At 44.9% G+C, this 14,355-nt stretch overlaps 1 protein-coding gene across 1 annotated transcript; it reads left to right on the top strand.

The window, feature by feature from the left end:
• The first annotated feature begins 3,546 nt into the window (after window positions 1–3,546).
• On the top strand, window positions 3,547–14,143 carry LOC129555722 (short palate, lung and nasal epithelium carcinoma-associated protein 2B-like). The gene is made up of 8 exons (XM_055425487.2): window positions 3,547–3,690; window positions 5,898–6,060; window positions 7,262–7,369; window positions 8,550–8,699; window positions 10,841–10,934; window positions 11,926–11,989; window positions 13,337–13,415; window positions 13,989–14,143. The coding sequence occupies exons 1-7, from the start codon at window positions 3,552–3,554 to the stop codon at window positions 13,372–13,374; spliced, it is 756 nt and encodes a 251-aa protein (XP_055281462.2). The 5' UTR covers window positions 3,547–3,551; the 3' UTR covers window positions 13,375–13,415; window positions 13,989–14,143.
• Window positions 14,144–14,355: the final 212 nt, after the last annotated feature.

Below are 14,355 nucleotides of genomic sequence, written 5' to 3'. Positions count from 1 at the left end.
AGTAGTCATCAGAATGAAGGAGACAGATGTGAGTCTACAAATGTGTTAAGTCAGGACTTACTTTGAGTTTGAATGGCAGGACTGAATCTGCACTGGCCTCAACAAAAATAAAAAATAGGGAGGGTAAAATGTATTTAAACTGGAAAGTCTAGAGCATAGAGGATTTCAGGCACAGCTGGTTCAAGGCACTGAAAGCATGCATTGTCTCATTCCCTTTGTATGGCTCCATTTTCTAGTGAGCTTTGCTGGGTAATTGTATCTAAGGACAAAATCTGTGGACATCCGATGTCCCTTTTATTGGCAGTGACCTCTTTTAACCGGAAATCTGGTAACACGTCTCCATGATTCTGGAAAAAGTATCCCTCATGTAGGGAGGAAAATGTAGATGTTTCCTTCATACGGGTTTAGTGTGTGCTGTCTTGTTCTTGCACATGTGCGTGCGTGCATGTTGAATGTGCATGTCTTAATATGTGTAAGTGTGAATGTTCTTGTTCAAGAGTCCCCCCCACACTGTTGGGAGTATGAGCCAGAGGACCTCAGAAAGATGGGGGCATGATTTCTCTCCACTTTGGTAGATTTAGTCTAGTGTGCACAAGACTGGGGAGCCCTCCAAATGCTTTAGCAGAAGGGGGACCTTGAGTGTGTGGTGTTCTGTCTTCATGTAAGTTGGAGCCAGTGAAGCTGCAAAGTAGTGAGTGACCCTGAGAATATGGCTTCTTAGAAAGCAGGAACTTGAGGTACATGTGTGCCGGCCCCAGGCCCACCACCAGGGATCAAGTGCATCTAGTTAATTTCACCTCAAAACTCAGCCATGAGAGGTGGCCAACATCAGTGAGAGAAGCTGGCTTTGTCCTGGGTGTTGTCTATGATGAGAAGCAGCACCCAGCACCAGCCACTGTGCCTCCAGGACACAGTGGCCAGGGGGAGGTGGGGTCTTGGGAGGCAGGAAGGGTGGAAAAAGGAAAGAGGCAGGAAGCCTCAGGGAACTATATCTCCATGGGGCAGTCAGACTCAGGGAGAAAGAAAAGCTGGGAGGAAGAGTTATGAAAATGTGCAGCAATGATCTTTGAACAAGAGACTAAGGAAATTTAGTATCATGGCTCACAGTCACATCAAGTCACACAGGATGTTAGCAGTCATCTAGACAAATTACCAAGCATCTTTGATGATGGGGCCCTTACCACATTCCCAGGGGAGTGGACAACCTTATAAGATGCTCCAGAGATGCTTGCGGCATTCCAGAAAGAGGTCAGTGTCTTGGGGCCCAAGTGAGAGAAATCCCCAGAGGAAAGAGTGGTAACAACTTGCTGAGGGCAGAGAACAAGGGAGAAAGTCAAATGATGGTTATTTGCTGTGACAGAACCAACAAGAAGCTGAGCTAGGGGAAGATGGGGAAGGGCCACCTCAGATGAGCCATCACGGAGGTTGTGAGGTGGTGTTGAGAGCCAGGGACAGCTAGGGAGGGGAGTTCTGAGAAGAGGGAATGGTCTGTGCAGAGGTCCAAGGCAGCAAAGAGGCTGGGATCTTTCTGGAACAGAAGGAAGACAGTAGGGGCTCTGGAAGGAGATGGATTTGGAGCTGCAGTGAGCAGATATGCAGGGGCCATGATAGGAATTGGGGGGGTTTAAGCTGAATGAGAATCTTCTGGCTGCTGCATTGAGAGTAGGGGTTTTGGGGGCAAGTATCCAACGGGAGACCACGTATAAGAAGGTATTATGCCGACAGATATTGTTGTCTCTCACAGGGAACTCTACTAATTAAATGAGTAGGCAGACTGGGGAGGGTAGTATTGAGCAAGGAATGATGGCAGACATTTGCCCTGAGTCTGGTTCCATTGTGAGGGAGGCTATGGAGAGCACTCAAAAATCTGAGATTAGGCAAGATGGGAAGATTGGGAAAAAGTGACCTCAGTATTCATTGACCTTGACTCCATGGGGCACATTTCTAGAACCCATCTCTGTGCATGTCTTACTGGGTGACCTCAACCTCAAGCTGGTTGCTTTCCCTCCCTGACCCTGAGTTTCCAAATGATGACAAAATTAGGATGGAAAATCCCTTTGGGTTCTTCTACCAGAACATTCTCCAATTCATCCATTCTCAGTCTTTACCCCAGCCCCCTACCCACAGTGGCCACCATCTTGGTAGCTGGAGGCTCCATGAGAACCTGCTCTTAGTCTTGGCACAAAGTCTTCTCTATATCCATCCAGTCCAACTCAAGCATCCTGGGTGACCTTTGCTTTTGAAGTCTTCCTGTGTTCACTTTTTGTTGTTCAGTCACTCAGTCGTGTCCGGCTCTTTTTGACACTGTGGACTGCAGCACACCAGGCTTCCCTTTTCTTCACTATCCCCCAGAGTTTGCTCAAACTCATGTCCACTGAGTTGATGATACCACACAACTATCTCATTCTCTGTCATCCCTTCTCTTCCTGCCCTCAATCTTTCCCAGCATCAGGATCTTTTCCAAAGAGTCGGCTCTTCACATCGGGTGGCCAAAGTATTGGAGCTTCAGCTTCAGCATCAGTCCTTCCAATGACTATTCAGGGTGGATTTCCTTCAGGATCAACTGGTTTGACAGGGGTTATTTTCTTTGGAGCCTCTTTGGATGGCTCTGGACCCAGGGCTTGTTTCTCTGAAGAGCCTTCCCTCCCATCACCACCATATAAGGGCCATCATCACCAAGCAGAATTCCAGGAGACTGTTCAGAGGAGCAAGGTTTCTGTAAGTATTTTCCTCCAAACCTGTGAATGGTTGGCTCTGTGCTTAATTTCACCCCACATGGAGGTCTTCAGAAGGCTCCTGGGTTAAAAGGGAGAAGGATGGGGCCACTTGAATTAGCTAATATTGTCAGCATAGCAAATTAAGAAATCAATTATATTAGAAGTTTCAAACTAGTGAGTGATGTGGGGTCATAATGTGGTCCCCATTTATTTGTTCATACTTTTATTTGGCAAATCTTTATTTTGTTGTACTGTATTAGGTGCATGTTTTTTACTATGAGTTCAGAATTCAACAGTTGGGAATTCAATAAGTCACAGTCCCTATCTAAGGAGTTCGCAGCCTGGTGGGAAAGGCAGGCAAGTCATCACTAATTTGTTCCAAAGACACTGATCAGAGAATGAAGGCAACAAGATGGTACAGTGGGACCCCTGTCCTAGACCCTGGGGAAGGGCATACAGTGGGCTTTATAAAGGACATGATGTCTTATTGAAACTGGGACTCAGTGAGAAGTGACTTAGGTAAAAATGCAAAGAAGAGGGAAATGTTCCACACAGAAAAGCCAGCATGTGCAAATGACTTCTATATAAAGAGCATTGAACTGAAGTCAAGTGTGACTTTTTAAATGGTGTCTCCTCAACTCAGTGGGTGTGTATCTGTAAGCAAGTTGCTCTCAATTTTTAACCTGGGCTGCCCATCTGTAAGAGAGGAAATAACTACGTCTGTCTTCAAGGACTGCTTAGCGTAAGAGTGATAGGTGCTCATCCATGATCCCGTTTTCCTGTGGGTAATTCTCACTCCTGTTCCTCCCATGACTGTCCAGGTGTCAGGACAAGATGTTTCAGCTTTGGAAACTCGTTCTCTTGTGTGGCCTGCTCACTGGGACTTCAGCATCTCTTCCTGACAACAATGTTGTGAGAGAGCTGCAATCTGCTCTTAAAAAAGGACTTGAGATTGATGACAGTGCATTTGAACGTGAGTCAGCAGGAGGTATGATCAGTGGCACCTAGGAGCTTGCCTCCTAAAAACTACGCCTGTATTACCAAAGGCTGCCACCTGGGGCTGCTCTTTATGGGAGTTATTTTGAGAGAGGTGGCTAATTGGTTCCTGGTTCATTTGTTTATTATTTTTCTAGCAACAAGCCGTGCTTAACTAAAGATCACTTTACATCTTGTATTAATATCATGGTAAACTTTTATAATATATGCATAGGATAAAAATCCTAAAATTGACATTTCAAAAGTTCAAAAGTTAAGCACATTTTAAATTATAGGGGATATTGTACTGCTGACTCAGCTGACAAAGAACCCATTTGTCAATACAGGAGACACAGAGATGTGGGTTCAATCCCTGGGTTGGGAAGACCCCCTGGAGAAGGAAATGGCAACCCACTCCAGTATACTTGCCTGGAAAATTACATGGACAGAGGAGGCTGGCAGGCCAAAGTCCATATGGTTGTAAAGAGTCAGACACAACTGAGTGTGCCTGACACTCATTGACAAATAATCCCCTATGTTAACATTTTCTCCAGTCATCTGTGAGAGTACCATTTCTTTCTTTCCCTTGACAGCACTAGTATGGACAATGGAAATATTTGCAAATCTCTCAGATGTAAGGATATATAATTCATCTCACTTAGTATTTCTCTAATTTTGAAAGAATTCACTCATTTTTTCATATTTTGTCATTTACATATTTTAAATTAAATATTTTATTTATATTTGTAGCATACTCTTCTGTTGGGTCAAATAAATTTTCTTAGTAATTTGTATTACCTAATTGGAAATTAATCCCTACCAAATCTAGGTAGGCTTAAAACTACCTGCCTTCCTAGTTAGTCATATCTCTTCTTCTCATTTCCTGGAAACATTACCAGAACACTCACAAACATTTTTTGTAGGGGAAACTAACTTCTGAAAATGACTGCCTTTAAACCTTACCAGGACTTAGACAACCTTCAAAGATACACTTTCCAATTTCATTGCTGATAAAACTGAGCTCAGAAACAGTGTCTGCGTCAAGATCACCTAGTAAGTTATAGGACCAGATGTAGCTTCCATCTCTATTTGAATCAATATAATTAGATGATACTGTCTGTTGCAGAGTCAAGTAGAACTACTATGATTACATATCTTTTCCTGTAGCCTTTTGTTTTTCTTGAGCTAGCTGTTGCCTTGTTTCTCATTTGACTTACTTTCTTTTTTTTTTTTTTTAATTTTTTTACTGTTTGTCTTACATGCCTCTCCAGCTTTTTTTTTAATTGGAGGCTAATTATTTTACAATATTATATTGGTTGGTTTTTGCCATACATTGACATGAATCCGCCCCGGGTGTACATGAGTTCCCCTTCCTGAACCCCCCTCCCACCTCCCTCCTCCTCTTATCCTCCCTCTGGGTCATTCAAAATATATATTCTTAATTCTTTCCAAATGTGACATTCTACATCTGCCATCACTCTATCAAGTCCCTTTTTCTCTGAAGGACCCCCATTAGGACATTCTGTCCTTCTTCTCCTGGATGAGTCATTTCTTTCTAGGCCTGCTGCAAGACTGTTCCTGGGAATCCTATTTGCCACTTCAATAAGTTTGAGCCATAATTTTTCCTTGATTCTAGATTTTCCATTTCTTAGTTTTTTCCAAATTTATTTCATTTGTTTGAGTATCTCACTCAGTTCAGTTCAGTCGCTCAGTCATGTCTGACTCTCCGCAACCCCATGAATCACAGCACGCCAGGCCTCCCTGTCCATCACCAACTCCCGGAGTTCACTCAGTCTCATGTCCACAGAGTTGGTGATACCATCCAGCCATCTCATTCTCTGTCGTCCCCGTCTCCTCCTGCCCCTACTCCCTCCTAGCTAGAGCTTCACTATTAGAAGCTGGAGTTCAATCAATATCTATTGCCTACAAGGTGGATTGGTTGCTTTGTTGCTGAATGATGAGTATCTATTAGTATGAAGGCAGCATAGAAGGAACAAGGTCTCCTAGCTGTGGGAGTTTAGGCCCATGTCTTAACATTTTGATCTTTTATCTCCTCATATGAAAGTGCAGATAATAGTAACACCTACTCTATGGAGCTGTCCTAAAGACTGAGTGAAGTAAGAGGCAGACAGTCTCATTTAGCGCCTGGTGCGTAGGAGCTGCTCATAAGTTGTGTATCACACTAAACGGAGATTGCTTCTGCAGCTGTCCTTGAAAAAGAGAAAGCTGATTTTGAGTCACTCCAGGATTTCACATGTTTTGAGGTGATCACTGTGAAGGAGGAATTTAGAGAGAAGATCCAGGAAGCTGAGATCTCGTTGGACAAGGACGATACTAAAAATCTACTACTACTTCCCAGGTGTTTACGGTGAGTTGATGTTGAATTCATATTGGAGTTCTTTGTTCCAAAAAAGAATACATATCTTTGGGAAAGTAAGTTTAAGAACAAAGACAGAAAAGTAAAAAAAAAAAAAAAAAAAAGCTTGTGTATCCCTGAGAGTGGAACTGGTGTGAGGCCAGCTCTTCTAGAGTTTGGGAAAATTACAGGCAGGGCTGCAGGACCTATCAAGGCTCTTAAAGGTCTAGGCTTTCTTATCATGTGATTTCAGGTTCAGGATGAAGGTTCCTTTCATCAACCTATTTGCTGGTGTGTAAGGTTGCTTTTCCAAGGAATAAAACTTTTCTTCCCTGGATATAGCTGAGTATAAAAATTTGAATGACCTCAGGACAGAGAAAACTAGAATTCATACCACATAGGTGGCCCCATACATGAAGTCTGGGAGCCAAGCAGTTCTGGGTTCAAAATCCAGCTCTGCCAAAAATAATGAAATAATGCCATTTGCAGCAACAAATGGAAGGGTGTAGAGAAAGACAAATATCACATGATGTCACTTACATGTGAAATCTAAAATGTGATGCAGTGAACTTATGCAAAATAGACTGGTGGACATAAAAAACAACTTATGGCTACCAAAAGGGAAAGCAGTATGGGAGATAAATTAGGAGTTTGGCATTAACATATACACACTGTTATATATGAAGTAGGCAACCAACAAGGACCTACTATATAACACAGGGACTATGCTCAATATTTTGTAACCACCTATAAGTGGAAAAATGTGAAATGAAATGTATCTCTATCTCTACCTATGTATACCTGTATCTATCTATTGGAAAACCCCATGGACCGAGGAGCCTGGTGGGCTACATTCCATGGGGTTGCAAAGAGTCGGACACAACTGAAGTGACTAGCACCCACACATATCTATCTGAATCACTTTGTTGTACACCTGTATCTAACATAACACTGCAACGCAACTATAGTTCAGTTTTTTAAGAAACCAAATTCTGACTCTGGCACATATTCACCTTGGAGTCTTGAGGGAAGTACAGCTGTCTCCTACCATGCCATCCAGTGGAGAGAATCCAACCTCTGAACTGGGGTCTCATGAAAATCAAAGCAGGCAAAGTCAGTCAGTCTCAAATGCTCAGCATGAGACTGGCATAGAGAAGAGCCCAGCAATGGCTGCAATGAGGAATGACAAGGGTGAACTGTGGTTTTTGCACAGGTTGGCAATCAAGAGCATCAGCACTGGGAATATCACATTCCAAGAGACTCCTGAAGGCAGAGGCATTGGCCTGAGTATCCCTATCACCGCTAAGGTCACGCTGACCTTGTGAGTATTGGTTAGAATCGGAGGTTTGAGAGATGCAGTGGGGTATGCCAATAGATCTCCAATCTGGCGTAAGGTACTTTTCCATGCTTCTGACTTGGTCTCCCAATCTGTAAAAGAAGGAGACCTTTCTAGGTCTAAGGGTTCCCTTGGTGGCTCCAGATGGTAAAGAATCTGCCTGCAACATGGAAGACCTGGGTTCAATCCCTGGGTTGGGAGGATCCTCTCGAGAAGAAAATGGCTACCCACTCCAGCATTCTTGGGCTTCCCTGGTGGCTCAGAGGGTGTATCCCTTGGAGAAGTAAGTGGCTACCCACTCCAGTATTCTTTCCTGGAGAATTCCATGGACAGAGGAGTCTGGCAGACTGTTGGCCATGGGCTTGCAAAGAGTTGGACATGACTGAAATCCTAACATTTAAAATGTTCAAGAAATATTGGCCATAACCAATCTTTTTGTAAAAAAATCTTCCATGAACTATATGTCCAAAATAATAACACTTATCTAATTATAAAACTTGAAATTTTAGAAGATCGAACATTATAACTCTTTGGTTAAGCTTCCTACACCGTCATTTTGTCTCTCAAGATTCTGTTTAAATGACAGTGACCAGTATGGGCCATACAGTAGTGTATAGTATGTAATGAAGAGCATATGAAAATTATATGGAAACTATAATTTTTAATTACCTTAAAGATTTAAAGAGATAAGAAAATGAAGATATGCAGAAGAGTCTTTATTAATTAAATGCACTATGATTTCATCATTTAATAGCTATGAGATCTTGGGGGATAGTTACTTAACCTTTCTATACCAAGTGTTTCCACATTCTGAAAATAGAGAGAGTAATTTTCTGTCATGGTAGTACGGTCATGATTAAATGGGTTAATCCAGGTAAAATATTTTTGTTTGAAATACCTAACACAGAATTTGTGCTAAAGAAATGTTGACTATTATACTTATTTTAATCATCAGTGTAATACTGTATAGAAATTTCACATGAGAGAAACCCTTGTGGCCAGGAGAAGAAAAACCTAATATAGGAATGTAGATTCTGTAAAGAACACAGACAATATTGACATTGTCCATAGACACCCTATATAATGTCCACAGAGAAGGGAACTCAAGTGAGCAACAAGAAGGGACTTCTCCACCTCTGTTAACTGTGAATCTTATTCCCTGCAGGCCTCTGTTGGGTGCGGTTGTTGACCTGACCCTCAACTTTGTCCTACAGACAAGCATCAGCTTTAAAATTGCTGAAAATGGTACCTTAATTCTGGTCATGGGAGACTGCACCTACACACCAGCCAACATCTTACTCCCCTTCGTGAACAGGTCAGGCCCACACATCTCAGCAGAGCGAGACTCCCAATGGAGTTGGAACCCCTAATTTCAATCCTATTCCTGTATCTGGGAGGGATATAGTGAAAAAGAGGTGAAACTCTGGAGACAAGCTAGCTTTGCCTCTAACTTATGGTTTTATCATAATTTTAGGTCTAGGAGCTCCAGTGTTCATTTTTAAACTGAGGATGGTAGTAATGCCTAATTCATAGGCTATTGTGTTGACCAAATGAGAAAATGCAAGTGTTTAGCATACAGCTTGCCACTATGCTCTCAGTAATAATAATATCCATGTTGACTTTCTGTCTCCCAATTCTTCCCCTAACTGAGACAGCAGTGTTGACCTCTCCAGCCATAACTGTGAATTTGCATATTTCACCTTTCAGCTTTATCTGTTTTTGCTTCATGCTTTTTGAAGCTCTCTTGTTAGATACTTGCACATTTAAATTGCTATGTCTGCTTGAGGCACTGACCCTTCTCATATTATATAATGTCCCTCAATAATAATAATATTGATAATAATAATAATAATAATTCACTGTGTTTACCTTCTTGCCTCTCGTTAGGAGGGCAAGAGGAGTAGTAAATGCCTACCATGGGCTGTAATTTCAGATTGTCCCCAAATCATCCTCCACACACTGGGAAATTCCCAAAATGAGATCTTAAAAACTGAATCCTCTCCTTTTAAATCACTGATTTCTGGTAATATACCAAATCTACATCTTGAATTGTGTGCTTGAAAGAGCATGTTTAGCCCAGGAAAGAAGGTGGAGGGAGAAAGGCTGACCATGGTCATGGTTGGGCGGGGAGAAATAGTCTGGATGCCAACGGCTGGCGCAGGTTGGCCTTGGCAAGGAACCAGGCTGAGCCATGAGCAGAGGTCAGTCCATCTTGCCTCAACAAAGGATCTGATCACAGGTTGCCTAAAGACCCCCAGAACCAAAAATAGTCTCTGCAGCCTACCATCATTTGGGAAAACTGAGATGTAAGTCCAAATGCCTGAGCCCTTCTGGACACTGCCTCGCCTATAGCGCCAGAGAAATCATTTTGCCTTCTGGGTCTCAGTGACCATATCTGTAAAATGGCATTCCACTCTGCTGCTCCAAGCCTGTTGGGGGCTTTTCTCTCCACTCTGGGTACAATCCCAAGCCCTCCCAGGCCATCTAGACTACCTGATCTGGATCCAACCTCATATCACTGTGCTCTCCCCCTTGTCGCTCTGCCATAGACATGCTAGCTTTTGCTCTGAGCCTCAGACAAACTCCTTCCACCTCAAGACCTGTTCAGAGGCTGTTCTGGATGCCAAGTACACTTATCCCCCATCCCATTTCAATGTACTTCTCATTATTCTGGGTCTAAAACAAGGTTCCTCCTTTTCTCTCTTGTAAGAATCTGCTTTAGCCTTTCTGAATACCTTCCACAAGTTGTCATTATATATTTAATTGTAGGTTTATTTTATTTATTCCCTCAGCCAAAAATGTGCTGAGCATATCTTCCATGCCAGGCAGCTACAATTCTGAGCTCTGGAGAAAGTATTGGTGACTTCAGGCAAAGAAGTTGCTCTCAAGGAGCTTATTCTCTTGAGAGAATGACAGACAAGCATTAGTCCAACAATAAACAGCCCACGAGGTAAATGTCAGATGGCAATCCTCCCTGGGCAGAGCAGCACACTGAACAGGTGCAATGACACAAAGCCCTCCCTGATGCAGCAGTCAGGGAGGGCTGCCCTGAGGAGGTGACAGCTATGCTGGGGGCTGAAGGTGGGAAGGAGCCAGCCTTAGCCACACTCATTTCATATTTAGTTGCCAGACTGGGAGCTGCTTGTGCTTTGTTTATCCCTGTGTCCCCAGTCTGGCTTGGTTCCTGGAATATATAATTGGTGTTGTATAAATATATGTTGAATGAATGAATGGAAGGATGGATAGATGGATGGATGGATGGATGTCTGAGGTCTCATGTTTGTGATGAGCCTCTCGCGAGCTGTTAGGGTGAGTTGTTGGTCAGTCATGTGGCTCCAGGTGATGATCCCCTGAGTAGAAGCTCAAGTCACCTGACTTCAAGGTGCTCCACTGTCTCCCGCCCTCTTCCCACTGTTCCTCCTTGGCTGCTCTGCCAACTTCACTGGTCTTTATCAGTTCCGTCTCCAGCCTCACTGGACTGATCAGCGATATCAGAAGGACTTTGACCACACTTGTGAATGAAGTGGAGGACTACATAGTGCAGTTTGTGGTGAGTACCCCACTTCTGGCAGCTCAGAGCCAGGCCAGGTGGGGAGCGGGGTTGACATTCCCTGGGTGGGCCGTACTCTTTGGGCACCTTCCCTTCTGAGGTGCCCACTTCCTTTGGGCTGTCAGCTGCTGCTTCCCCCCTTCACTCAGCCTGGTGTGGGGAGAAGGGGAGGAGGGATCTGATATTAGCTGAAATCACTGGATTCCAACTTGAATCATATACCATACCCATGTACTGCCAGTAGGCCTTTTAGCAATATTCTTCTTTATTGAATACAATTTTATTTAATTTATTTAAATATAAAAAGTAGGTGTATCCTAAGTAAGATCCCTGTGTATCATATCCAAACCACATGTACCAGTCTAGAAAAGACTCTAAATTAGTCACTCTGGAAGATTTATGGGGAAAAAATCTTCCAGATGGCTCTGTGATTTACTGAACTGGAGGGTCACTGCTCAAACTGTGGTCCTCAGGCCAGCAGCACTGACCTCATCTTGGCACTTGTTAGAAATGCAGACTCACAGGTCCTACACCAGACCTGCTGACTCAAGAATTTGCATTTTCATGAGATCCATGGGGATTGCATGCACACAAAATCATGGGAAACACTTCTCTATGGTTCCCAGGGCCTCATTTGACTGCTTAAAATCCCAGTGTTCCAAAGATCAAGGTTTCTAAGAGTATAGTTTTCTGAAATTCAAAAGTCTAGATTCTTAAGGTTCTAATCTTCCAAAGTTTTAGGATTCTAGCATGCTCTGGCTCTCAGATTTGGGCCTTCTAGGTTTCCATTGTTATAGATTCCTAAGGGCCAGAAGCTGTGAGGTCCCGAGTAGTGAGCACCTCTGAGGTGGTGGCAGGGTGCTCCCGGCGGATAATGATCAGTCCTCTTTCTCTCCCGTCTCTCCTCTCCCCGCTCCCCCTCCCAACATCGCTCCTGCCTTCCTCTCTCCATCTCTCGCTGTGTCTCTCCCTGGTGTCCTGTGACCCTCAGCTGTGCCCACGAATCCGCAGAGTCAGCAGCTCCTTGGATGTGATTTTGGTTAGGACCCTCAATGGTAAGTCACAGCCTGGGGAAGTGGTGGGGGGCTCCCTCTGCAGCCCTTCAAGGGCAGGCACCCTGCTCTATGCTTGCTTGACAGGCAGGCCTGATCAGGGGACCCTGGAGAAGTTCAGGATCCTTTGTCCTGAGCAAGTCAGGAGAGTGTGGCTGGGGGAACGGTGTCCCTGCAGACGGAGGGCTTCTACTGTCCTCCTTTCTAAAACCTGCGGGAGCTGCTGCACAGATTGATGAGAGAAAGAGGATGGGCCAGATCTGGGTTCAAATCCTGGATTTGCTCTTAGCAACTGTGGGGTCTTGGTCAACTGGTTCCACCTCTCTGATCCTTGGCTTCCTCACAGATGAAAGATTGTAAACACTGCTGAGTTGATGAGTGTTTAGGTCCGTCTAGTCAAGGCTATGGTTTTTCCCGTGGTCATGTATGGATGTGAGAGTTGGACTGTGAAGAAAGCTGATTGCCGAAGAATTGATGCTTTTGAACTGTGGTGCTGGAGAAGACTCCTGAGAGTCCCTTGCACTGCAAGGAGATCCAACCAGTCCATTCTAAAGGAGATCAATCCTGGGTGTTCATTGGAAGGACTGATGCTAAAGCTGAAACTCCAATACTTTGGCCACCTCATGCGATGAGTTGACTCACTGGAAAAGACTCTGATGCTGGGAGGGATTGGGGGCAGGAGGAGAAGGGGACGACAGAGAGTGAGATGTCTGGATGGCATCACCGACTCGATGGACATGAGTTTGAGTGAACTCCGGGAGTTGGTGATGGACAGGGAGGCCTGGCGTGCTGTGATTCATGGGGTCACACAGAGTCGGACACGACTGAGTGACTGAACTGAACTGAACTGAACTGAAAGTGTTTAAAGAAAACCCAGAAAGAGCCTAATATCCCACACTCAATGCTACTGAACATTGCCCCTTCCCTTTCCCTTCTTTCGAGGAGTTGTGGCTTCACCCCTAGCCCCTGGGGGCTTTCATTGTCTTGGGTCTCTGCATGTCTGGGGTTGCTGAGGCTGTGGGGCAACAGAAATGGGGTGAGTAACAGTGTCAGGGTCCTGGAGGTGGTCCTTCTAGAAAATAGCCACAGGCCCAGTTACCTGGGCCATATCTCTGTGCTTCATATACACCATCTCATTGTATTCTTTCAACAACACTGTGGAGTGGGTACTGTTGTCATATCATACCCATTTTACAGATGAACAAACTGAGACTCAGATAGAGTGACATGCAAGAAGTCCCACTGCTGTAGGTCTGACCTGCTCGAGGGTGGCAGCCACTGGGATCTGGTTTCTATTCAGCTATATCCAGATCTGGAGCCTGAGAACTGCTACTGATTTTGTTCCCTCAGATATACTTCAGGAAACCGCACAATCAGCCAGAAACTAAAGAGGACAGATGAGGAAAACCTCTTCAATGCTCGCCTGCTGGTGAGGACCGGGCTCAGGGCCTGGGCTGAGGAAGGATGAGAGGCCCTCCACAGGGGCTTGTGGAGAAACAGAAAAAAGCTTGGCTTCTCTTCTTTCTCTAGTAGCAGACTGAGCCCTGATCTTGGTCGCAGACTGAGTCCTGATCCTTAATCACACACTTAGATTGTGCTTGATTCTGCTCCTTGACTGAGCCTGGAATGCAGTCAGATTGAAGTTTGACTTCAGTTGTTGACTGAGCCCTGACATGGGTCATGGATAGAGACCCAACCTGTATCTCAGTCTGATCCCTGATCCTGATCACACACGGAGCCCTGAACCCTGGCTCCTCTGGGCCCTGATCAGTCTTTTCACATCAGCTGTTGTTGGTAAGGTGAGGGGAGTGGGAAGGTGAGGGATCAGGAGGGGTCAGTGCCAGGTGCCAGAGAAAGACCCCAAACCACAGGTGCCAGTCCCTCCCTGATCCTCAGAGCTTGCAGGGTTTGGAGGAAGTACTCCAGCAGTGTGCCTGGGGAATGCAGGAGCCGGTAAGGGCCCCAGGCTCTCCATGCCTCATACCAAGTCTTCTTCTTCCAGATCGTTTCCCGGGGACGTGACTGAATCTCTGTACCATCTCCCTCTGGGATGACTGGTGCTGCCACCATCCACCAGGAGTGACAACTGAGCCCAGTCCAAGGACACCTCTCAGATACTCCTCGCAGTCAGGACACCCTATGCTCCTCGCCCTCCACTCCCAGCAATAAAAAGGCATTTCTGCACCTCCTGTGTGGCCCGCTGCATTCCTTCCACTGGGATTTTGGGGGAGGTGAGGTATGGGGAGGAGAGGTATGGGCAATCAGGGCAGCAGAGACCTGGATCTGTAGCTGGAAGGGACATTAGGGATTATCTAGCTCCACCTCTTTGTCTTACAAATGGGAACACTGAGGTCCAAGATGGGCAAGAA

Source organism: Moschus berezovskii, chromosome 15 (genome assembly GCF_049115385.1).
Source record: "Moschus berezovskii isolate FMDL1 chromosome 15, NW_MosBer_1.0, whole genome shotgun sequence".
NCBI classification, from domain to species: Eukaryota; Metazoa; Chordata; class Mammalia; order Artiodactyla; family Moschidae; genus Moschus; species Moschus berezovskii.
Note: the sequence above shows the minus strand (reverse complement) of the source record. Positions and strands in the feature narration are given on the sequence as shown.

Coding starts and splice junctions, on each gene's coding strand:
- LOC129555722 (XM_055425487.2), top strand. CDS start 3,552: ATGTTTCAGCTTTGGAAACTCGTTCTCTTGTGTGGCCTGCTCACTGGG. Junction 3,691..5,897: donor TGATGACAGTGCATTTGAAC/GTGAGTCAGCAG, acceptor TTGCTTCTGCAG/CTGTCCTTGAAAAAGAGAAA. Junction 11,990..13,336: donor TTTGGTTAGGACCCTCAATG/GTAAGTCACAGC, acceptor TTGTTCCCTCAG/ATATACTTCAGGAAACCGCA.